The 23,141-nt window shown below is 36.0% G+C and overlaps 3 protein-coding genes across 3 annotated transcripts; all 3 read left to right on the forward strand.

Annotated features, from left to right (window-relative positions):
* The first annotated feature begins 738 nt into the window (after positions 1-738).
* Positions 739-2,443, forward strand: LOC122296850 (formin-like protein 14). The gene is made up of 9 exons (XM_043106647.1): positions 739-798; positions 897-950; positions 1,068-1,157; positions 1,240-1,311; positions 1,388-1,477; positions 1,556-1,645; positions 1,723-1,815; positions 1,882-1,971; positions 2,432-2,443. The coding sequence occupies exons 1-9, from the start codon at positions 739-741 to the stop codon at positions 2,441-2,443; spliced, it is 651 nt and encodes a 216-aa protein (XP_042962581.1).
* Positions 1,561-4,523, forward strand: LOC122297603 (protein FAR1-RELATED SEQUENCE 5-like). Its single transcript, XM_043107710.1, has 2 exons — positions 1,561-2,306; positions 2,432-4,523. Exon 2 carries the CDS (start codon positions 2,518-2,520, stop codon positions 3,508-3,510), a length of 993 nt encoding a protein of 330 aa, XP_042963644.1. The 5' UTR covers positions 1,561-2,306; positions 2,432-2,517; the 3' UTR covers positions 3,511-4,523.
* Positions 4,524-20,943: 16,420 nt separating this feature from the next.
* On the forward strand, positions 20,944-22,666 carry LOC122295397 (protein ASPARTIC PROTEASE IN GUARD CELL 1-like). The gene has a single exon (XM_043104406.1). The coding sequence runs from the start codon at positions 20,991-20,993 to the stop codon at positions 22,485-22,487; it is 1,497 nt and encodes a 498-aa protein (XP_042960340.1). The 5' UTR covers positions 20,944-20,990; the 3' UTR covers positions 22,488-22,666.
* The last annotated feature ends 475 nt before the right edge of the window (positions 22,667-23,141 follow it).

Below are 23,141 nucleotides of genomic sequence, written 5' to 3' on the forward strand. Positions count from 1 at the left end.
GTACCGATATAGACAGAGTGCAATATTTTTTATTTTTTCCTAAGAATGGTATCGATATAGACAGAGAACTGCCTATTATTTGTTTGTCGATGGTTTTGTTGGTAGCATAAAATTCTCAGCTGCTGCCTTGGTTTAATTTGTTAAAATTAGCATGGGGTTATGTAAAGATTGGGTAATTTGAGAATAAATTTAACAAAAAACTGACTTGAATATCTTGCAATATTTGTGGTTCATTAATATTGTTTGTTGAGGTTTTGTTGGTAGCATAAGAAACTCAGCTGCTGCCTTGGTTTAATTTGTTAAAATTAGCATGGGGTTATGTAAAGATTGGGTAATTTGTTTGTCCTCCTGTAGAGAACCATTTGGATCCTATATTGTTGGAAGTTAATTTAGTTCAATGCTTCAACAGATGAGACTGTCTCCTTTTTAGATCTATTAGTCTTATTTTTTTTTTCTTGTTCACTTTATCCCAAAGAGATAATTGTATTAAAAGGGGAGCACATGTCCTTTTCATTATGGATCCGTATGAAGAACAATTTAGAAATTATTATAGTTAAAGCTAGACTTCAAATATAGAAAAGAATCCTGTGATTTTTTTTTTTTTTTGAAATGTTGATGGCTAGATCATTGTTTGGTAAAATATTTGCAGAATTTGATGTTTAAAACTTGAGAGACAAGAGATGATTGTTTCTTAATTAATTCACCCAAGGGATTGTATGTTTTATTCTCAATAACGTGATGGACAAAGAAGAAGATAAAAGCAAAGCCAGGCCTTCTACACCAATTCCACCAACTCAAGTATGATACGTTGGTCATTCAACAAAGGAAGGTGTCTCGATTTCAACTAGTTACTGTAATTTATCTTTTTTTTTTTTTTTTTTTTTTGTGAATTGTAGGGATATTATGGTCCAAGAAATGCCTATTGCCCGCCATTTATGATGCATCCAAATGTATATATGAATTCATATACATACGCATGGGGTAGCCAAGTATGTTGGTTTCTAAACTTTCAATTTTTTTCCCAATGTGTTAATTGTTACGTATTATAATATTGTTCCTGATTGCAGTCCCAACCAATGCCACCATTTCCAACAACGTTCATCTACCCTCTGTCGAGTAATGCCGAGGAGTCAAGTCATGTTGAACAAACTAGCCAGGTACGTACATAGCTTTCTAAAGTTTGAAATAATTTTTTCTTAAGTTGTCTATTACCCATTTTATATTTGTGTCTAATTACAGCCGCCACCAATGCCACCGCTTTCAACAATGTTCATCTATCCTCCGTCGAGTAGTGCGGAAGACTCGAGACAAGTAGGAAATTTTCTAACCTTGTATTTTTCTTCCTTACATGCATTCTTACATATTCTAACATTGTTCCTGATTGCAGCCCCCACCAATGCCACCTTTTCCAACAGTGTTCATCTATCCTCCGTCAACTAATGCCGAGGAGTCGAGTCGTCTTCAAGAAGTGATCCAAGTAGGAATTTTACTCGCCATAGATATTTTTTTCCTTACATGCATTGTTACATATTTATAATATTGATCATACTTGCAGCCCCCACCAATGCCACCTTTTCCAACTGCGTTCATCTATCCTCCGTCGACTAATGTGGAGGAGTTTGGCCATCTTCAACAAGCGATCCAAGTAGGAATTTTCCTAAAATTCCCTTTCTTTCCTTACGTGCATTCATGTGCCATATACTAAATTGTGCCTATTTGTAGCCCCCACCAATGCCACCTATTCCAACTAATTTCATCTCCCCGCCGTCCAGTACCGAGGCAGAGGAGTCGGGACATGTTCAACGAACGAGCCAGGTACAAATATGATTAATATGATTTTTTTTGGGTGTTACCCGTTCTAATATGAGTTTGTGATTACAGCCCCCACCTATGCCACCTATTCCAACAACGTTTAAGTCCCCTTCGTCGAGTAATGCAGAGGAGTTGGGGCATGTTCAAGAAACGAGTCAGGTGCAGTATTTAAGTCCCTTTTTTTTATTTTTTTTATTTACGTTCTTACCCATTCTAAATCATGCCTGATTATAGCTACCACCAATGCCACCTATCCCAACAACGTTTTACCCTCTGTCAAGTAATACGAAGGATTCGGGCCATGTCCAACAAATGAGCGAGGTAGATTCCTGTCTACTGTAATTTTCTTTTGCCTTACGTGCATCGTTATTTGTTCTAACATCATACTTGATTAAAGCCCCCATCAACTTCATGCCCTCCATCGAGTACCGGAGAGGAATTGAGAAGCACCGAAAAGGATTCAAGTAATGCAGAGACTGCAAGTAATTTTGGAGGTACATTATTTTTTGAAGTTGCTTTGTATTTTCTTAGAAATACCGTATACCGTATTTCTTGGAGGGTAATATAAATTTGACCAAGATTGTAAGTCAACAATTTATTTGGACATTTTCTTTTTCAGATACTTCATTAGACGTACATACAGAGGCCGAGGAGATAAATGAAGAAAACTCTGATAAAGACCGAGTTGAGGAGCCAAAACCTGGTATGGAGTTTGCCACTGATAATGAGCTAATGGCCTATTATAAGCGATATGCGAAGCAAGAAGGTTTTGGTGTGATAACACAAAGGACAAAGAGAGAGGCGGATGGAAGGGTAAAGTATTTGGCAATTGGGTGTGCGCGTGGTGGGAAGTACCAACCGAGGGATAGTAATATGTCAAGGCTGCGACCAACTATTAAAATAGATTGTAAGGCAAAGATCAATGCTCACTTGGTGAAGGGTACTTGGGTGGTGACCACTGTAGAGAATGATCATAATCATAGTACGGTTAGCCCACAAAAGTCTAGATTCTTTAGGTCGCACAAGTATTTAGATGAATACAGTCAGAGGTTTCTTGACTTGAACGACAGAGCAGGCATTCGAATGAATAAGAATTTTCGGGCTCTTGTTGTTGATGCTAGTGGGTTCGAGAATCTTGATTTTCAAGAAAAAGACTGTCAAAATTTTATTGACAAAGCCAGACAATTAATATTGGGTAAAGGGGGTGGCGAAGCACTTACTGAGTACTTCAAGAGGATGAGGTTGCAGAATAATGGTTTTGTCTATGTGATTGATGTGGATGAGGAGTTGAGACTGAGAAATGTGTTTTGGGCTGACGCATATAGTAGAGCAACGTATGAGTATTTCAGAGATATTATCTCGTTCGATACGACATACCTAACAAATAGGTATGGTATGCCGTTTGCTCCTTTTGTTGGTGTAAATCATCATCGGCAGTCTATATTGTTAGGGGCTAGGTTGATTTTAAGCGAGGATACGAGTACTTTTGTGTGGTTGTTTCAAGCATGGCTGGAGTGCATGGATGGTCAGGCTCCAAAAGCTATTATAACAGATCAAGATCGAGCAATGAAGGCTGCTATTGCATTAGTATTCCTAGACACTCGCCATAGATATTGTCTATGGCATATAATGCTAAAACTACCAGAGAAATTGGGATCTCACGCTGCCTTCAACGCAGGGTTGAAGACCTCTATCTAGAGTGCCCTATATGATTCACAGACATGCGAAGAGTTTGAGCATAAGTGGGGGCAACTTATTCAGAAGTATGATCTTGGTGATAATCCATGGCTGCAAGGGTTGTATAATGAGAGGGCATTCTGGGTACCGGTGTAACTTAAGGGAGTATTTTGGGCTGGCATGAGCACAACACAGAGGTCTGAAAGCATGAATGCTTTCTTCGATGGGTTCGTGCATGCTGGTACGACGTTGAAAGAATTTGTCGATCAATTTGACAATGCGCTCAGGAAGAAGGTGGAGGTCGAGACGACAGCTGATTTCAACTCTGCAAACCAAACCATCCCATGTTCATCCGCATTCTGCATTAAGAAGCAATTTCAAGTTGTGTATACGAATGCAAAATTTAAGGAGGTCCAATGAGAGGTTTGGGGAATGATTTTATGTAACTGCATACTTATAAGTAAGGAGAGTTGCATTTCCACTTATGATGTGTTGGATGAAATTACCACTGATGATGACCATGTCAAGAGCGTGAAGTACACAATTTACTTTAACGAGGAGGAAGTTAATGTTAAATGCACATGTGCATTATTTGAGATGAGGGGAATTCTCTGTAGGCATGCATTGAACGTTTGCTAGATGAATAAGATTCATACATTGCCGGATAAGTACATCTTGGATTGCTGGAGGAAGGACTTAACGAGGAGATATATGGTGGTAAAAAGTAGCTTTGACGACTTGCAACAGAATGCAGACTCATAGAGGTATGAGTTCGTGGTTAAACGATGTCTAAAATTAGCAACTCGTTTATGCAGCAGTGATGACCATGTTGATGCATTCATGTCTCACTTGGATGAGTTTGAGATTAAATTTAAAGGATTAACACTTGAGTCCGGTTCAAGCAAGGTAAAAAAGACTACATCCCCCACCAAGGGTAAGAAAATCTTAAGCCCGCACGTTATTCGAGGGAAAGGGAGGCCGTCAACGAAAAGGAAGGTTCTGCCTTTGGAGAAGGCTGCAACAAAGCGAAAGAAGAAACCGGTAAGCGATTTTGGTTAATTGGTAATTAGATAATGCGTTTGTCTACATGTATATTTGTTTCTAATAAATTTTAAATTTTTTTATTTAAAATTTATTTAGACTTGTAGGAAAATATTTGATGAAACATCACATGATTCAGAGGTCTCAGAAGCTCCAACAACTGATCAAGTAATACATTTACACAAGGATGATTTAGAATTTTTTAGCTTCTCACTGATTTTTAATTCCTTTGTAATGGGTTTGTATATCTCATAACCACCAAAATTTTTAGGTACACAGTGGAAGCAAGGATGATTTTGTTGTTCTAACACAATGCAGTACGTTCACAAACCCAACGCCATCGGAAAATGAGGAGAACTAATGTTGTAGCTACTAGCAAGTATTTATGTAACTCTCAATATTTTGGGACTTGTGAAGTAATTTGATGTAATTTTGGGAGTATTTTGGGCTGTAATTTGGGGGTTGGGGTATTGATGTAATTTGACTTGTTCTTTGTACGTTGTGGGTATTGATGTAAGTTTCCTTGATTTTGGGGGTTGGATGTAATTTGATGTAATTTTACTTGAATTTTGTACGTTGGGGGTATTGATGTAATTTTTCTTGAATTTTGTATGTTAGGGGTATTGATATAATTTTCCTTGAGTTTTGTACGTTGGGGGTATTGATGTAATTTTCCTTGAATTTTGTACATTGGGCATATTGATGTAATTTTCTTTGAATTTTGTACGTTGGGGTTATTGATCTAATTTTTCTTGAAATTTATATGTTGGGGGTATTGATGTAATGTGACTTGAATTTGGGGGTTGGGGGTATTGATGTAATTTTTCTTGAATTTTGTATGTTAGGGTTATTGATGTAATTTTTCTTGAATTTGTACATTGGGGATATTGATGTAATTTTTCTTGAATTTTGTACGTTGGGGGTATTGAAGTTTCTATTTTGGAAGTTTCTGCTTTGTAAGAAACTTGGTGAAATTTCTATATTGATGCTAGTGGTATTTGTTTGAATTGATTTGTCATATATTTCTTCATAATTTGTCATATCAGGTTTTTATAATTTGTCATATCAGGTTGTAATTTAAAGCGAAATGTTGGTTAATTAATTTGTCATATTAGGTTGGGACTTATGGTTATTTGATTCTGGAGAATTGTAATAAGGTTCTAAATGAGGTGAATATCAAGCAACATCTAGGAACCATCCATTTTACCTGCCAAACATTTACAACCAAATACAGTCAAAATACATTATAGCAGTTCAAAATATAAAGCATCATGTTAAATCCCAACTATCCATTTACAACTAACTTCCACCAAAAACATTTATGGTCCAAGCCAACTAGAAATTATTACAATTGATCACATCCAATACATACACAAAAATATGTGTGCACATCTATTCTCTACGATCTGCTTCCCAATTTTCTGTTCTTGGTGATAAAGAGCATTCTTTTTTTTACCTAGTTTATCTTCTTTTTTCTGAACTTTATACTCGCGTAACAATACATCGTCCTCCATTTTTCTCACTGCATTCTCTCTTGAGCGAATTTTATCCTTTACTAGTTGAAGTATATCTGCCCATATGAAGAATTGGCACTTTGCTTCTCCCTGCAGTACAAAAGACATATTTGATATATGTAAGTAAAGTATCACTGGTTGGAGTGTAATACAAAACTTATTCAGAATCTCAATGTTTTACCGTGTTGTACTTCGAGCATGCATAAAATTTTCTTCCAGGATTTTTGTTAGTTCGAGAGGTCTTTAATGGGGCTTTCAAGCCATACCAACATGTTGGTGATTCCAAAAAATCATCAACTACACATGATGATGTGCTCGAAGTCATCGCTTATCTAACTCAAACAGTTAGAAAAATGTTAAAGCAGTTCATCCATGTTAGAATCCAGTGACCATAATGTGATGTTCCAACAAGCTGTGTAAATGAGGTGAGTTTTTATAAACCAAGGCATGCATGATGCAAGGGTAAAATCGAGCAACTATATGTCCAGCTCCACTCAATAATTAATCAAGTCTCATTAATCAATAGAAATCACCATAAATATTGTTCAGAATTAATTAATAGTCATACATAGCTATATATATGAAATATCATTAACTGCATGCATGCATGCTTAGTCCAAGTTGGATCGAGTTTTTGTTAAGGAGAATGATATAACAACTATATATATATGATCATAAGTCATGATTTATGATTAAGCATTAAAAATTTAATATTTTTTTTTATCATGTTTAAATTGTTACTACAACAGTATTTTCAAATTAAAGTAAAAAAATATAATTATATATAAGCTAGCTTTAATATAATTTTGATCAATGCTAGAGGTATACATTAGATATATAGAGGTATCATGATGTGTATATGAATCTTGTGTCCAAAATATGTAATATGTAAGAAATGCATGAATCTTCGATCCCAGCCTCCCCAACTCACTATTCCATATGCATGCGCATTAATTTGTTGACTCGTGGTCGAATGTGCTTCCAAGTGTAGAAGTGTCAAGTTGTATCAAGGATAAGTCCAGGATCGTATTCCACAGGGACAAAGGGTTATCAAAGCGTATATGAGATGTTTGAGTAACAAATGTGTTGATTATGAGAGATGAAAATAAAATTAAAATGCAATGCAAAAAAATTAATCAAAGTTGAAATTAGAGTTTCTAATCAAAAAAGTAAATTAACAAACACTTGGGTTGAGTTTGAGACTCTCTTTATTTTGGATTCTATATAATTTTATCGATTAACAACCCAATCAAGGCATTGATAATCGGAAGATAAAAAGTTATGCTCAAGTTTTGCAATATTTTTCTAAGGGATTCTCTACTTTACTAGCCAAACACACATTAACAATCAATCGAGAGAAGCCTTGATAATTTTCAAGCTTTTGTTGTGCCTTACGTCAACAACAAAACAAGAGCAAGAGCCACAATCTATTTTCAATTTAAATCCAACTAGTAACGTAGTGAAATCAACATTCAACAACAAAATATTGCATTAAACTAGAACCTAAAATAAATTAAATCTCATTCCACAACCCAAGTTTCTAAAATTAGCTACACATGATAACTCTAACAACAAAAATTAATCTAAGTTGAACCATGCTAAAATTTAAGAGAAAAATACCCAAAATAAAAATAAACACCAAGCTGAAAAGTAAAAAACGCCCAATGAATTCGCAAGACCTATAAGCGGGAACGATTAAGAACTAAGAAGCAAAAACTGGGAAAATGAAAAAGAAAAAAAAAAAGCTAAAAACAAGAGAGAGAGCTCCCAAGTCCCGTCTGAACAAAACTAAGAAGAAAGAAATAAAAATAAAAATCTAGCTGACTAAAACTCCAACTTCCGAATGTAAACGTAAAACGTAAAGCAGAAAAAAAAAGTAAAATCACACCAGCCGACTCCAGTAAGAGCCAAGAAGCAGAGCTGTGAAACGAAAAAAAGAAAAGAAATAATATCAAACCAGCCGACCAAGGTAACCAAGGACTACCCTGCTGCTCAGGTATGAACCAAAAGTAAGAAAAATGAATGAAGGAAAAACAAAAAACAGCCGCCTCCTGTCTCAAAAATGAAAAGAAGAAGAAAATAACTACTGCAGGTCTGGAATGAAAACAAGGTGTAAAGTTCTGTTGCGCCTAACGAACAAATCAAAAAGAAGCAGAGAAAAATCAAATAAAAACTGCTGCTTAGCGTCTGAACGAAAGAAAATAACCACTCCAAAACTAAGTTGCTTGTCCAGCTTCAACAAAAAAAGAAAGAAAAGAAAGTCTACTTTGCTGTAGCTGAATGAAAGACCAAAAGAAACAGCAGATAATTTGCTGCTAGCATCCAAAACAGAAAGCAAGAATGAAAAAATAAAACCAACCCCCAGCCCCTTCAGTAAAACGAAAAAAAGAATAAGAACTCAGCTCCCCTCTAGTCTAAACGAAAAGTAAAGTATTAATGTATGAAAACACAAAAAGTAGTTGCCCCTTCATGAACGAACCAGCCGTATAAAAACAAGTTGAAAAATAAAGAGTCAAAAGCCAGCCCGATCCCATGTGATCTCCTGCTGTCTTCAACTGCTAAAGGTTACCACCGAACGAGAAAGAAAGAATTAAATCTCTGCTGTCTTCAACGTGCTGCCTCATAGATGCCAGCGTGATCTTCTGTCAAAGTTGAGGGCCAGCTGCTTCTTTTTTTTCTTCTGCTGACCTGCTGCATGTGTGCTGTCCATGTGGTCCGAATGATTCTGCATGTGTGAGTTGCTGTGGTCCGAATGAGTGTTCTGTTGGTCTGCATGTGTGAGTTGGTCCCACGTTTCCTTACAGCATGAAGGTCTCCAACGAAAAGAGAGTGAAAAATAAAATAAACCAGCCCCACTCTACTGCAACGTGCTGCGTCCAACATGATATGTTCGGCGTGCTCCTGCTATTGGCTGTCCGAGTGAAGTGCAATTGATCTCTATTAGATGAGATTCTATAAAACCATAATCAATTCTTCTATTTCCTCATAGGTCCCATTCTTTCTTTCCTTTTATAAATGCCCTACAATATATAAATGAAATGATATTATAGTTTAAGTATTTCAAGGGCAAATATGAGACTATGATGTGCAAAAATATTGGCATCAATTAATTTGACATTCAATATTAGAATTTGATGCATAATTAAGTGTTCAATCCTTATTTGATAAAATAAATCACTCATTTAAACAACTTAATTATGCAATTCTAACCCTTTATCACACCCCCCAACTAGCTTTTTGCTAGACTCTAGCAAATAAAGTGAATGAATTCATGCAAAGGTGATATTTCCAACTACAATTTCAAAAGAAGTTCGAGAATCACATGCCATGAAATAGACTTGTTGAGTTTAAGAACACTGGAGATAGATTAATCTGAATTTTATATCAACTAAGAGATTTATACACAATTTAGTTAATCAACCAAGGGAATTACATGTAACAAAGCTTGCTTTCTTTCAAGTGCATGGAAATGGGGTTAGAATTCCAAGATCGACTACCAAGAGACATTAACAGTTTCAATCACAACAACCAATCTGAGAAAACCACATGGTCTTACTCTAATTCAAAACCATTGTAGTGACGGCTTTCATGCTATTACACTTTGAAAGGTGCCTACTTTTTTTTTTTTTTTGTAAGGACCCAGGTAATAGGCAGCCTTTTCCACTACACAAATGTAATTTTTGTTTTTGTTTTTTTTTTTTTTTTTTTTTTTTTTTTTTTTTTTTTTTTTTATGTTTTTAGATTTCCTAGTGGGGTAATCGGACCTATGAATGTGCGCCTACCCACACTTTCACAAGTCATCCCTTACCACTAGTCTACCTAAAGGATTTTTTTTTTTTTTTTTTTTTTTTTTTTTAATATCCCTGGCTTGTCCCTTTTCTCATTTAATTCATTTCAGATTTCTTCCTAAGCCATTAGGATATGGTTCATTAGAGTCTCAAACAATTGAAGTGTAAATCAACCAACAATGACTCAATGTAGTCTTTCTAGGCCTTCCGGGTATGTGTTGTGTGTGTTTTAGCAAAACTTTTAACATTTTCCCTTGGTTTAACAACAAAATAAAATGGATAGATCCCTCTTTTGACATATACTCTTATTTGCACTACATTCCATATGTTCCATGACCTCAACAAATCTCTTTTTTTTTTTTTTGAATCACTTTCCAGCGTGTAAACTTCAAGAATGAGGGATTTAATCTGCTTTCAACTCATTACTGACACTCCCCTAAAGTGGACCAAAATATGTCTAAGGCATGCAAACAGAGAAATAAATTCTCTTCCACCCCCAACTAGATTGTAGCATTGTCCTCAATGATACAAGATAAACGAAAGAATTTACACAAAGAGAGCAGTTAAGGAGTAAAACAACTAAAAGAAGAACCGAAAATTCAAAGAAAATCTGAAGGAAAAAGGAAAAGGAAGTACCTGGATAGCTTTGAAAAGAATGCAGCCAAAATAAAAAATAAAAACTGAAAAACAAAAGAAAACAATGAAAAGAAATGGATAAATCAAGAACCATCAATTAAGATCAAGCAAATGTAGAATAGATTCCTCAAGTGCAAAGTTAGAAATAAAAGGCTTGAGCCTTTGACCATTAACCTTAAAAATGTTACCATTGATAGGATTCATTATCTCTATAGCACCATGAGGAAAAACAGTTTGTACCACATAAGGCCCACTCCATCGAGACCTTAACTTACCAGGGAACAAGTGTAACCGAGAGTTGTACAATAACACTTTTTGATTAGACTCAAAAGTCTTACGTTGGATGTGTTTGTCATGGAAGTTCTTCATTCTTTCTTTGGACAACTTAGAGTTGTTGTAGGCATCCATCCTCAACTCATCCAACTCAGACAACTGCAATTTTCTCACACAACCAGCTTTATCAATGTTAAAATTGCATTGTTTAATGGCCCAATACGCTCTATGTTCCAACTCTACAGGCAAATGGCAAGCCTTACCATACACTAGTCTATATGGAGACATGCCCAAAATGGTTTTAAAGGCTGTTCTATAAGCCCACAAGGAATCAGACAATCTCAAAGACCAATCCTTCCTGTTTGGGTTAACTGTTTTTTCAAGAATGTTTTTAATCTCCCTATTTGCTAGTTCAGCTTGTCCATTGGTTTGAGGATGATAGGGAGTAGAGATTTTGTGATGGATACCATACTTCTTTATTAAGGTCGAGAAATGCTTGTTACGAAAGTGGGTGCCATTATCACTGATTATGGCTTTAGGCATGCCAAACCTTGCAAAAATGTTTTCTTTTAAAAATTTTAAAACAACTTGATGATCATTAGATTTGCAAGGGACTGCCTCAACCCACTTAGAAACATAGTCAACAGCAAGCAAAATGTATAAATAGCCATAAGAAGAAGGAAATGGTCCCATAAAATCTATCCCCCAACAATCAAAAATTTCAATCACTAGTATGGGTTGCATAGGCATCATATTTCTCCTAGTGATTCCTCCTAATTTCTGACAAGGTTCACAAGTTTTACAAAAACTAAAGGCATCCTTGAACATGGTTGGCCAATAAAATCTGCTTTGAAGAATTTTGGCCACTGTTTTGTGGGCTGAAAAATGCCCACCACAAGCTTCTGTATGGAAAAAATTTAAGACACCAGAAATTTCATCATTGGGCACATACTTCCTAATGATTTGATCTGAACAATACTTGAAAAGGTAGGGATCATCATAGAAGAACGATCTCACCTCATGCATGAATTTCCGTATATCTTGAGCGCTCCAATGAGGTGGTGTTTGTCTTGCCACCAAGAAATTTACTATATCAGCAAACCAAGGCAAATTTTCAACTAACATAAGATGTTCATCAGGAAAAGAATCAAGAACAGGTGTCGGTTGTTCAGTTTCAACTGTGAGCCTAGACAAATGGTCGGCTACCACATTCTCTACTCCTTTCTTGTCCTTGATGATAATATTGAACTCCTGGAGTAAAAGTATCCATCTAATCAATCTTGGTTTTGCATATTTCTTTGTCAATAAATACTTGAGAGCTGCATGGTCAGTAAAGATGACTATAGGAGAACCAAGAATATATGCACGAAACTTCTCTAAAGCAAATACCACAGCAAGTAATTCTTTTTCAGTAGTAGAATAATTTTTTTGAGCAAAATTTAAAGTTTTACTTGCATAGTAAATGACATAAGGAAGTTTGTTCCTACGCTGTCCAAGAACAGCTCCTATAGCAAAATTACTTGCATCACACATGATTTCAAAAGAAAGTGACCAATCAGGAGGTTGAAGAATAGGAGCAGTGGCTAGCAAAGTTTTAAGCCGACAAAAAGCTTCTTGACACTCGAGTGTCCAATCAAATTTTACATCATTCATCAATAGCTTACATAGAGGCTTAGGAGTAGAGCTAAAGTCTTTGATAAATCTCCTATAAAAACCCGCATGCCCAAGAAAAGATCTAATGTCTTTTATTGACTTAGGTGTAGGAAGTTTAGAAATCAACTCAATTTTTGCTCTGTCTACTTCAAGTCCTCTAGATGAAACAATATGTCCCAGAACAATGCCATGTTGTACCATGAAATGACACTTCTTCCAATTAAGTAGCAATTGCTTCTCTTCACATCTGGCCAAAACAGCTTGTAAATTGGTTAAACAACTCTCAAATGAATCACCAAATACAGAAAAATCATCCATAAACACTTCTAGAGTGTTTTCAATCATGTCACTAAAGATGCTAAGCATGCATCTTTGAAAAGTTGCTGGTACATTGCATAAACCAAAAGGCATTCTCCTAAAAGCAAAAGTACCAAAAGGACAAGTAAAGGTGGTCTTTTCTTGATCCTCTGGTGTATTTCTAATTGATAGTAACCGGAGAATCCATCTAAGAAACAATAAAAGGCATGTCCAGCAACTTTTTCTAACACTTGATCAAGAAAAGGCAAAGGAAAATGATCTTTCCTAGTGGCGGCATTCGACTTCCTATAATCTATACACATGCGCCAACCAGTAGGAATCCTTGTAGGAATTGATTCATTTTGTTCATTTTTAACAATGGTAAGTCCAGATTTTTTTGGAACTACATGAATAGGACTTACCCATTTGCTATCCGAGATGGGGTAAATGATACCCACATCAAGCAATTTCAACACCTCACCTTTAACCACTTCCTTCATTGTGGGATTCAACCTTCTTTGCATTTCCCTAGAAGGCTTTGCATCATCTTCTAAATAAATCCTATGGGTACACTCCAAGGGACTTATACCTTTTATATCAGCCATTGTCCATCCAATAGACTTTTTATGCTTCTTAAGGACCTCTAGCAATTTATCTTCTTGTTCACTAGTTAAGTGAGAAGAAATTACCACAAGGAAGGTGCTTTGTGGTCCTAAGAAAGCATACTTCAACTCCAATGGAAGAGGTTTGAAGTCCAAAGTTGGGGATTGCTCCTCCGAAGGCTTGAGGGTTGATGTCAATGGTGGAAGTTGCTCAAATTTTGGCCTCCATGGTGGAGTAACTTGCTGACCTATTGAGGAAACAAGAGATGAGTTAGTAACATTATCAAATATTTTCAAATCTTCTTCAAATTCCTCTAAAGAGTCAATAAGTTGAAAGTAATGTGCAGAATTTTCATCAATGAAATTTTCCAGCAAATTCACTTCATGAACTTCTTCAACTTTTTGCGGTTGCCTGCAAAGATTAAAAATATTTAGCTCCAAGGTCATATTTCCAAAACTCAACTTTAAAACTCCACTTCTACAATTTATGAGTGCATTAGAAGTAGCCAAGAAGGGTCTTCCTAAGATAACAGGTGCTTGGAGGTAGAATGATTAGTCAATTGCATGTCGAGTACGACAAAGTCTACTGGATAGTAGAATTTGTCTACTTGAACCAAAACATCTTCCACAACACCCCTTGGAATCTTAATAGACCTATCAGCCAACTGCAATGTGATAGAAGTAGATTTCAACTCACCCAATCCAAGCTGAACATAAACATTATAAGGTAATAAGTTCACACTTGAACCTAAGTCTAATAATGCTTGGCCTATTTTTGAGCTTCCTATCATGCAAGCTATGGTAGGGGATCCTGGGTCCTTGTATTTGGGAGGAGTGTTGGTTTGGATAATAGCACTAACTTGCTCAGTAAGAAAAGCTTTCTTTTGCACATTCAATTTTCTTTTTACGGTACATAAATCCTTTAAAAATTTAGCATAGGTAGGAATCTGTTGAATAACATCTAACAATGGTATATTAATCCTAACTTGCTTAAAAATTTCAAGAATTTCAGCGTGATGCTTATCTTTGTGCAAAGGGGCTAACCTTTGAGGAAAATGTGCAAGTGTAGTGCTTGGGACACTTTTAGATTTCAAAGGATCATGTGCCTTATTTTCAGAAGGAGGTTTAGAAGTGTTATCATTCTTTTCTATCTCTTGAGCTGGAATGCCAATCACCTTACCACTTCTCAAGGTTGTAATAGCCTTGACTTGCTTGACATTTGAATCTCCTGCCATATTTTGAAATTGGTGGTTTTGGCCTTGGGGATTAGGCTGAGATTGTGCAGGGAACTTCCCTTTCTCTTAAGCACTCATGGTTGTAGTCAACCTTGTGACTGACCCTCGAATCTCAGCAATGGCTTGTGAATTTTGACTATTGATAGCAGCTTGGTTTTGCATGAATTGTTGAAAATTGGTGGACAGCTGCTGGAAGTTGGTGGATAATTGCTGGAAATTGTCTTCAAGGTTCTTTGTCTGAGCTGGCACCATGTGGTTGGCATATTGAGATGGTCCTGGACCTCCTGGGGTAGTGTAGGGTACAATTTGTGAAGGACCAGCTATGTTGGGTGCAGGTAAAGCAGCTTGTTCACCTCTCTAACTGAAATTAGGGTGATTTCTCCATCCCGAATTGTAAGTGTTGGAATAAGGACCTGAAAAAGATTTAGCAACCATATTAACAGCATTAGATTGATCCAAGAGAACTTCTTTGAAGGCAGGAATGGTCGGGCAATCATTAGTTGAATGCCCTTGGCCCTCACAAATATTACAGCTCAAGGTAATCTGAGGTACAGCTTGTACTTCATTCACTTTCTTCATTTCTATGGTTTCTAATTTCTTAGAAATCATAGCCAACCTAGCATTCAAATCATTTACTTCTCTCAGATTATATTTCCCACCCCCTGAAATTGTCCTTGAACTTTCCGACCTATCATGAACATCAGATGTATTCTATGATTGTGCATTTTCAGCTAGATAATCAAAATATTCAAAAGCTTCCTCGGGTTCTTTGTTAAAAAATGCTCCATTACACATGGTCTCCACAAATTGTCTCATTTTTTGTTGCAACCCTTCATAAAAAAAACTAATGACCCTCCAATTCTCATATCCATGATGAGGACATGCATTTAAAAGGTCTTTGAATCGTTCCCAACAATGATAAAATGTTTCCACATCCTTTTGGCCAAAATTCATGATCTGTCTCTTCAAAGCATTAGTTCTATGCATGGAAAAAAATTTCTTTAAAAATTCAGTTTGCATTTCTTGCCAAGTCCCAATGGATCTTGGTCTTAAGGAATTCAACCATGTCTTAGCCTTGTCTTTTAAGGAAAATGGAAACAGTTTTAATTTTATGACCTCATCAGTGCTATCCATGAATGTGGAACACACTTCTTCAAACTCTTTGATATGCAAATAGGGGTTTTCAAATTCCATACCATGAAAGTGTGGTAACAATGGAATCATCACAGGTTTGAAATTAAAAGCATTTGCATTAATAGGTAAAATGATGCAAGAATGTGTGCTAGTCCTAACAGGCTGAAGATACTCTCTAAGAGTCCTGTTTGGATTCTCCACTTCCCTATCATGATGCTCATTTTCAGCCATGATGCTATCAGTGTCTGATGATGATTCTACAGATGATGATGCAGAGCTAAAAGATGTCAATGATTGTGTCCTAAACAATCGAGATGTATGGTCTCTAGTCCAACTAGTCATACAAACAAGAGCAAATAATCAAAGACCATGAAAAATAAACAAAGAGAAGGAAAAAAAAATTAGATGTCACCCAGGCTGTGAAAAGGTTCATAGCTCCACAACGTCCTCTCAGCAGTAGAGGAATGCTCTAATAAACACCAGTTGTCCCCGGCAAGGGCGCCAAAAACTTGACTCGTGGTCGAATGTGCTTCCAAGTGTAGAAGTGTCAAGTTGTATCAAGGATAAGTCCAGGATCGTATTCCAAAGGGACAAAGGGTTATCAAAGCGTATATGAGATTTTTGAGAAACAAATGTGTCGATTATGAGAGATGAAAATAAAATTAAAATGCAATGCAAAAAAATTAATCAAAGTTGAAATTAGAGTTTCTAATCAAAAAGGTAAATTAACAAATACTTGGGTTGGGTTTGAGAATCTCTTTATTTTGAATTTGCAAGACCTATAAGCGGGAACGACTAAGAACTAAGAAGCAAAAACTGGGAAAACGAATAAGAAAAAAAAAAAAGCTAAAAACAAGAGAGAGAGCTCCCAGGTCCCGTCCAAACAAAACTAAGAAGAAAGAAATAAAAATAAAAATCTGGCCGACTAAAACTCCAACTTCCGAATGTAAACATAAAACGTAAAGCAGAAAAAAAAAAGTAAAATCACACCAGCTGACTCCAGTAAGAGCCAAGAAGTAGAGCTGTGAAACGAAAAAAAAGAAAAGAAATAATATCAAACTAGCCGACCAAGGTAACCAAGGACTACCCTGCTGCTCAAGTATGAACCAAAAGCAAGAAAAATGAATGAAGGAAAAGCCAAAACCAGCCGCCTCCTGTCTCAAAAATGAAAAGAAGAAGAAAATAACTACTGCAGGTCTGGAACGAAAACAAGGTGTAAAGTTCTGCTGCGCCGGACGAACAAACCAAAAAGAAGCAGAGAAAAATCAAATAAAAACTGCTGCTTAGCGTCTGAACGAAAGAAAATAACCACTCCAAAACAGAAAGCAAGAATGAAAAAATAAAACCAACCCCCAACCCCTTCAGTAAAATGAAAAAAAGAATAAGAACTCAGCTCCCCTCTAGTCTAAACGAAAAGTAAAGTAATAATGTATGAAAATACAAAAACTAGCTGCCCCTTCATGAACGAACCAGTCGTATAAAAACAAGTTAAAAAATAAAGAGTCAAAAGCCAACCCGATCCCATGTGATCTCCTGCTGTCTTCAACTACTAAAGGTTACCACCGAACGAGAAAGAAAGAATTAAATCTCTGCTGTCTTCAACGTGCTGTCTCATAGATGCCAGCGTGATCTTCTGTCAAAGTTGAGGGCCAACTGCTTCTTTTTTTTCTTCTGCTGACCTGCTGCATGTGTGCTGTCCATGTGGTCCGAATGATGCTGCATGTGTGCTGTGTCCAACGTGATGACGCATGTGTGAGTTGTTGTGGTCCGAATGAGTGTTCTGTTGGTCTGCATGTGTGAGCTGGTCCCACGTTTGCTTGCTGCACGAAGGTCTCCAACGAAAAGAGAGTGAAAAATAAAATAAACCAACCCCACTCTACTGCAACGTGCTGCGTCCAGCATGATATGTTCGGCGTGCTCCTGTTGTTGGCTGTCCGAGTGAAGTGCAATTGATCTCTATTAGATGAGATTCTATAAAACCATAATCAATTCTTCTATTTCCTCATAGGTTCCATTCTTTCTTTCCTTCCATAAATGCCCTACAATATATAATTGAAATGATATTATAGTTTAAGTATTTCAAGGGCAAATATGAGACTATGATATGCAAAAATATTGGCATCAATTAATTTGACATTCAATATTAGAATTTGATGCATAATTAAGTTTTCAATCCTTATTTAATAAAATAAATCACTCATTTAAACAACTTAATTATGCAATTCTAACCCTTTATTATTTGTGTAGTTTGATGTTGCAGCACAGCTACCGACACTCATGATGTTGATTAAAATGGAATAATATATATATATAGATACTGGTTTTGCATCATGCATGATCAATTGAACATGTAAAAGTAGTTAGTAATTATCAAGATTAATATTAATTCTGCATGATGTTCCACATGACATATAAGCACTTCGGTTTCTATATATGAATGAACGGCCTAGTACTAGCTAGCACTCATGGAACATTTTCACAAGAAATACCACACTTTTGAACACCAAAATCCAACTTTTAACAGTTAATTCAACAACCTCAGAAACCATCTAACCATATCAATGTCTGACCATCAATAAAGTAAAAACAAACTTCCAACATTACTAATCAAAGTCGGGTAATATCCAAGAGCAACTATAGACAATATTTTCAAACACACCCGATTTAGAATCCACCATAACTTTCCATGAGGCCTCCCTCTTAGTTTTCAAAGGTTCAATATCACAGTAGGATCTTTCATAGATCAATCATAATTCACAAAGAGCCTCTTGGCCAATGTAACAGAGTATTGAAGGTGCCCCCAGTCCCACCCACGAGAACAAATACATAACAAATACATTCCAAAATTCATATTCCAGCAGCATCAACAACCTAGAAAAAAAAATAAACCATTCCAAAATTCATATTCTAGATGCCCCCAGTCCCACCCACGAGAACAAATACATAACAAATACATTCCAAAATTCATATTCCAGTAGCATCAATAACCTAAAAAAGAAAAAAGTACACCATTCCAAAATTCATATTCCAGATGCCCCTAGTCCCACCCACGAGAACAAATACATAACAAATACATTCCAAAATTCATATTCCAGTAGCATTAATAACCTAGAAAAAAAATTAAACCATTCCGAAATTCATATTCCAGATGCCACCAGTCCCACCCACAAGAACAAATACATAACAAATACATTCCAAAATTCATATTCCAGTAGCATCAATAACCTAGAAAAAAAATAAATAAACCATTCCAAAATTCATATTCTAGATGCCCCCAGTCCCACCCATGAGAACAAATACATAACAAACCTAACAAAAACCTACGAGAACAAAAATCCGACACAAATCCTACGAGAAAACAAATCCAACACATAACCCATGGGAACACAAATCCAACATAAATCCAGAGTGAGAAGGGGCCTCTCTTACCGCCGTGGAGTGGAGTGGAAGATCACGATTCGGAAGTGAGAGGATCTGGTTTCGAAAGAGAGCGAATGGTTTCGGAAGAGAGCGAATGGGTCTGAGGCGATTTCGTGTTGAAGAGAGGGAATGGGTCTGTCTCAATTTCGTGTTGGGGGGAGCTTTCTTTGGATTTGAGATGCGCCGCGTACGGGAAGGGAAAAGGGGGAAAGGGGAGAACATGAAATATATCTGAAAGGGAGTTAAAAAAAGTAATTTACTGTACACTAAAAAAATAAAAAATAAAACCCACGTGGGGTGTGTGGTGTGGGCGGAAGGTTAGGGCTTAAGTGTGACTTTCTCTTTCAAATTATATTAATTTGAATTCCAGATCCAAGAGACTATTGCACTTATCTAATACAATCCTGTAGAGCCCCAAACCATCCTGTCCACGATAAATGTGAGGCCTGAAATTACTTATGAAACGATACATTATATATGTTTTCGATTAAAACAAACGTTCAGTGCTATCTTATCTTATCTTGTAATAAAAAAATAAAAGTGAAAGATAGCATAATATAAATTAATTTGAATTTTCCCACGTCGCTTAGTACAAAGAGTAATGTGATATACATACAATTATTTTTATAATCTTTTACACACTTATATTTTAAAATAAATGTATTTTAATAATTTATTTTACCAAAATACCATTGATTTAACAAAAAGAGTCATCAGCGATATATTGAGCACATTAAAAAAATATATTAAATAGATTTTCTCAAAAAATTGTTATATAAAAGATTTTGCATCTATACTCTAAATTGAGGAGGAGATAATGAAATTGATATCCAAATTATAAACAAAACAAAAACTAAAAGACAAAAATTAATGTGGTTGGCCACTAATATTTAGAGATTGTTTAGATAATGAGATGAAATGAAATAATTTTAAATAAAATTTAAAAATTGAATAAAATATTAGTAAAATTTTAATTTTTAATTTATTATTATTATTATTTTAAGATTTAAAAAAATAATTTTTTATTATATTTTATTAATTAGAATTACAGTAGAAAATATAAATTATAATTTTAAAGTTTATAATTTATAATTTAAATAATAAATTTTATTATTAAACATTCTTTTTATAATTTGATAACCATATATTTAAAATGCTTTCAAATATATATTATATTTATTTAGAAATAAATTTAAACAGTTCTTTCCGATGTAGAAATAACGATAATTTGATTTTTTAAATATGATGACTATATTTTTAAAAATTTAAAAGTTATAATTATCTAAAAGTTGTATGGACATTTTCGCATTTTAAAAGTTTTATAAAATTTAAGCACGTTTGAGGAAAAACATTAAAATGATATTTTTTCTCAAACTTAGTCTACCATAAAAAAATTATTTATTGTTTGGCAATCAATGTTTTAAACACCTTTAATCATATTACATTTGTTTGAAAACAAATTAAAAAATACTTTTTGAGATAGAATTAACGATTATTTAAATTTTTAAAAATTATGACCATATCTTTAAAAATTTTAAGTTGTAATTATCTAAAAATTATATGTATATTTTCATTTATCGATAATTTTTTTAAAATTTGAATTATATTTTGCATTGTTCAAAAACACGCTTATGAGAAAAATTATCAAACAAACGAAATTTGATATATAACATTCAAATAATCTAATTATTATATTAAAGAGCTTTTAAACATATTTAATTACTTTTTAAATCTCCTGTTGCAATTCCGAATAAACCCTTTAGCTCATTTAAAATTAAAAAAGACATTTATATGTATTATCCAAAAAAATCTGATTTTATTTTTTATAGAGATTTTAAAATTATTTAATCACTTCTTAAAACAATGTACGCAACCCGAAACAAGCTATCCATGCAGCAGGCCTCATAAATGGCTCCAAACGCGTACTTCTGTTTCTTCTTCTCCACCATTTTCTTTGCTTTTTCTGTGATTTCTTTGTTTCCTTTGGCTTTCTCTCGAGACTTACCCGAAACTACTCATGCATCCCTTGACGTCTCGGCCTCGCTCGAACAAGCCCGTGCAGTCCTCAACTTCGACCATGAAACCGTTAAGCCCTTGGTTCAACAGAAAGAGCCCCTGCAACAAGCTCAGGTCGGTAATTCCTCCTTTTTCTCGGTTCAGGTTTACCCACGAGAGTCACTTTACAAGTCCTCGCATGAAGACTACAAGAGCCTTGTTCTTGCTCGACTCGAGCGCGACTCTGTCCGGGTCGAATCTCTCACCACCAAGTTCCAGCTCGCCCTTGACGGTGTGAAGAAGTCGGATCTTAAACCTGTGGAGGAGCTTCTCCCCGAGGATCTGTCCACTCCGGTCGTGTCCGGATTTAGCCTGGGTAGCGCTGAGTACTTCTCGCGCCTTGGTGTGGGAACCCCCGCCAAGCCTTTCTACATGGCGCTCGATACTGGTAGCGACATCATCTGGCTCCAATGTAAGCCCTGTGCGCACTGCTACCAGCAATACGATCCTATATTCGACCCAACTTCTTCCTCTTCCTACAAGTCTCTTTCCTGCGCATCCCCGCAATGCCAGGCCTTCCAGATTCCACGTTGTCGCGCAGGAAAGTGTCTCTATGGCGTCTCCTATGGCGACGGTTCGTACACCACTGGCGACATGGTGATAGAGACTGTGTCGTTCGGGAGCTCTGGAGAAGTGAACAATATCGCTTTGGGCTGCGGCCGCGACAACGAGGGCTTGTTCGTTGGGGCAGCCGGATTACTCGGACTCGGTGGGGGTTCACTCTCGCTTCCCTCCCAGATCAAAGCGTCTTCGTTCTCATACTGCTTCGTGGACCTTGACTCGAGTAAGTCTTCGACTCTCGAGTTCAACTCGGTTCCACCCTCTGACTCAGTCACTACCACTTTACTTAAAAATGAAAAGATCCACACGTTCTACTTCATCGGACTCGACGGACTGAGCGTCGGAGGTATGCCCCTCCCGATCCCGGCCTCGGTGTTTCAAATGGACGCCTCAGGAAAGGGTGGAATCATCATCGACTCGGGTACGGCCATAACCCGATTGCAGATCCAGGCCTACAACGCGCTCCGCGACGCGTTCGTGCGGTTAACTCGGGACCTGCCATCGACGGGAGGCGTAGGTCTGTTCGACACGTGCTACAATTTGTCATCCCATACCACCGTGCAAGTTCCAACGGTGTCGTTCCGGTTCTCGGGTGGGAAGTCGCTGTCGCTACCAGCAAAGAACATTCTGATCCCCGTCGACTCGGCCGGTACCTTCTGTCTGGCCTTTGCGCTACCGCCGCCTAAATCACCATCTCTATCAATTATTGGGAACTTTCAGCAACAGGGGACACGTGTCAGCTACGATTTGGCAAACTCGCGGTTGGCGTTCTCACCCAACAAATGTTAGAGCCTTTCTGTAGGAGGGCATTTAATTTACCCTTATATCCCCGATAAACTAGGTAATTTACAGGACATGTAATGTACGAGAAAGTGGGCCCATCTAAATAAATTCCAAGGGAGAGCTTGGCTCATAATTATTGTTCGTAAATGTAATATAAATGAATAATGTTATATGAAAAATTCTATCCACTATATTATCATTTTATTTTTATCTTATTAAATATAATGTGACATATTTATTAGTATAGAATAATTATTTATTACATATTTTTTTATCTAATAATGATAAATATATTACATCTTATTTAATAGAATAAATATAAAATAAAAATGTAGTGTGTAGTATTACTCATGTTATATAAGATCTTAGTATGCCTAAGTTTCGTATATTTTTATCAGAATTAGAGTTTATTATTAAAAAATAATTTATTAATGTGAATTTTAAATTTATACATTTTTTTTTTTAAAAATAGTACAAATTCATATTACAAAATTTAGTTTTCAATAGAGGATTTTTTTATTTTTTAAGAGAAGTATGTGAAGATTGCCTACTCTAAAACTATATTTAATATGGAAAAAGCAGTGGCTTTACTCTAACACTATCCAAGGTTGAGATGGTTCGAATAAAAAAAGGGCTAAATGGAAATGAGGATAAGAATAA

Source organism: Carya illinoinensis, chromosome 15, assembly GCF_018687715.1.
Source record: "Carya illinoinensis cultivar Pawnee chromosome 15, C.illinoinensisPawnee_v1, whole genome shotgun sequence".
In the NCBI taxonomy this organism is placed as follows: domain Eukaryota; kingdom Viridiplantae; phylum Streptophyta; class Magnoliopsida; order Fagales; family Juglandaceae; genus Carya; species Carya illinoinensis.

What these genes read in the sequence shown, in the direction of transcription:
- LOC122296850 (XM_043106647.1), top strand. Translation starts at nt 739, where the DNA reads ATGGACAAAGAAGAAGATAAAAGCAAAGCCAGGCCTTCTACACCAATT. An exon ending in ATGTTGAACAAACTAGCCAG is followed by an intron (nt 1,158 to 1,239) that starts GTACGTACATAG and finishes GTCTAATTACAG; the next exon opens with CCGCCACCAATGCCACCGCT. An exon ending in GTGCGGAAGACTCGAGACAA is followed by an intron (nt 1,312 to 1,387) that starts GTAGGAAATTTT and finishes TCCTGATTGCAG; the next exon opens with CCCCCACCAATGCCACCTTT.
- LOC122297603 (XM_043107710.1), top strand. Translation starts at nt 2,518, where the DNA reads ATGGAGTTTGCCACTGATAATGAGCTAATGGCCTATTATAAGCGATAT.
- LOC122295397 (XM_043104406.1), top strand. Translation starts at nt 20,991, where the DNA reads ATGGCTCCAAACGCGTACTTCTGTTTCTTCTTCTCCACCATTTTCTTT.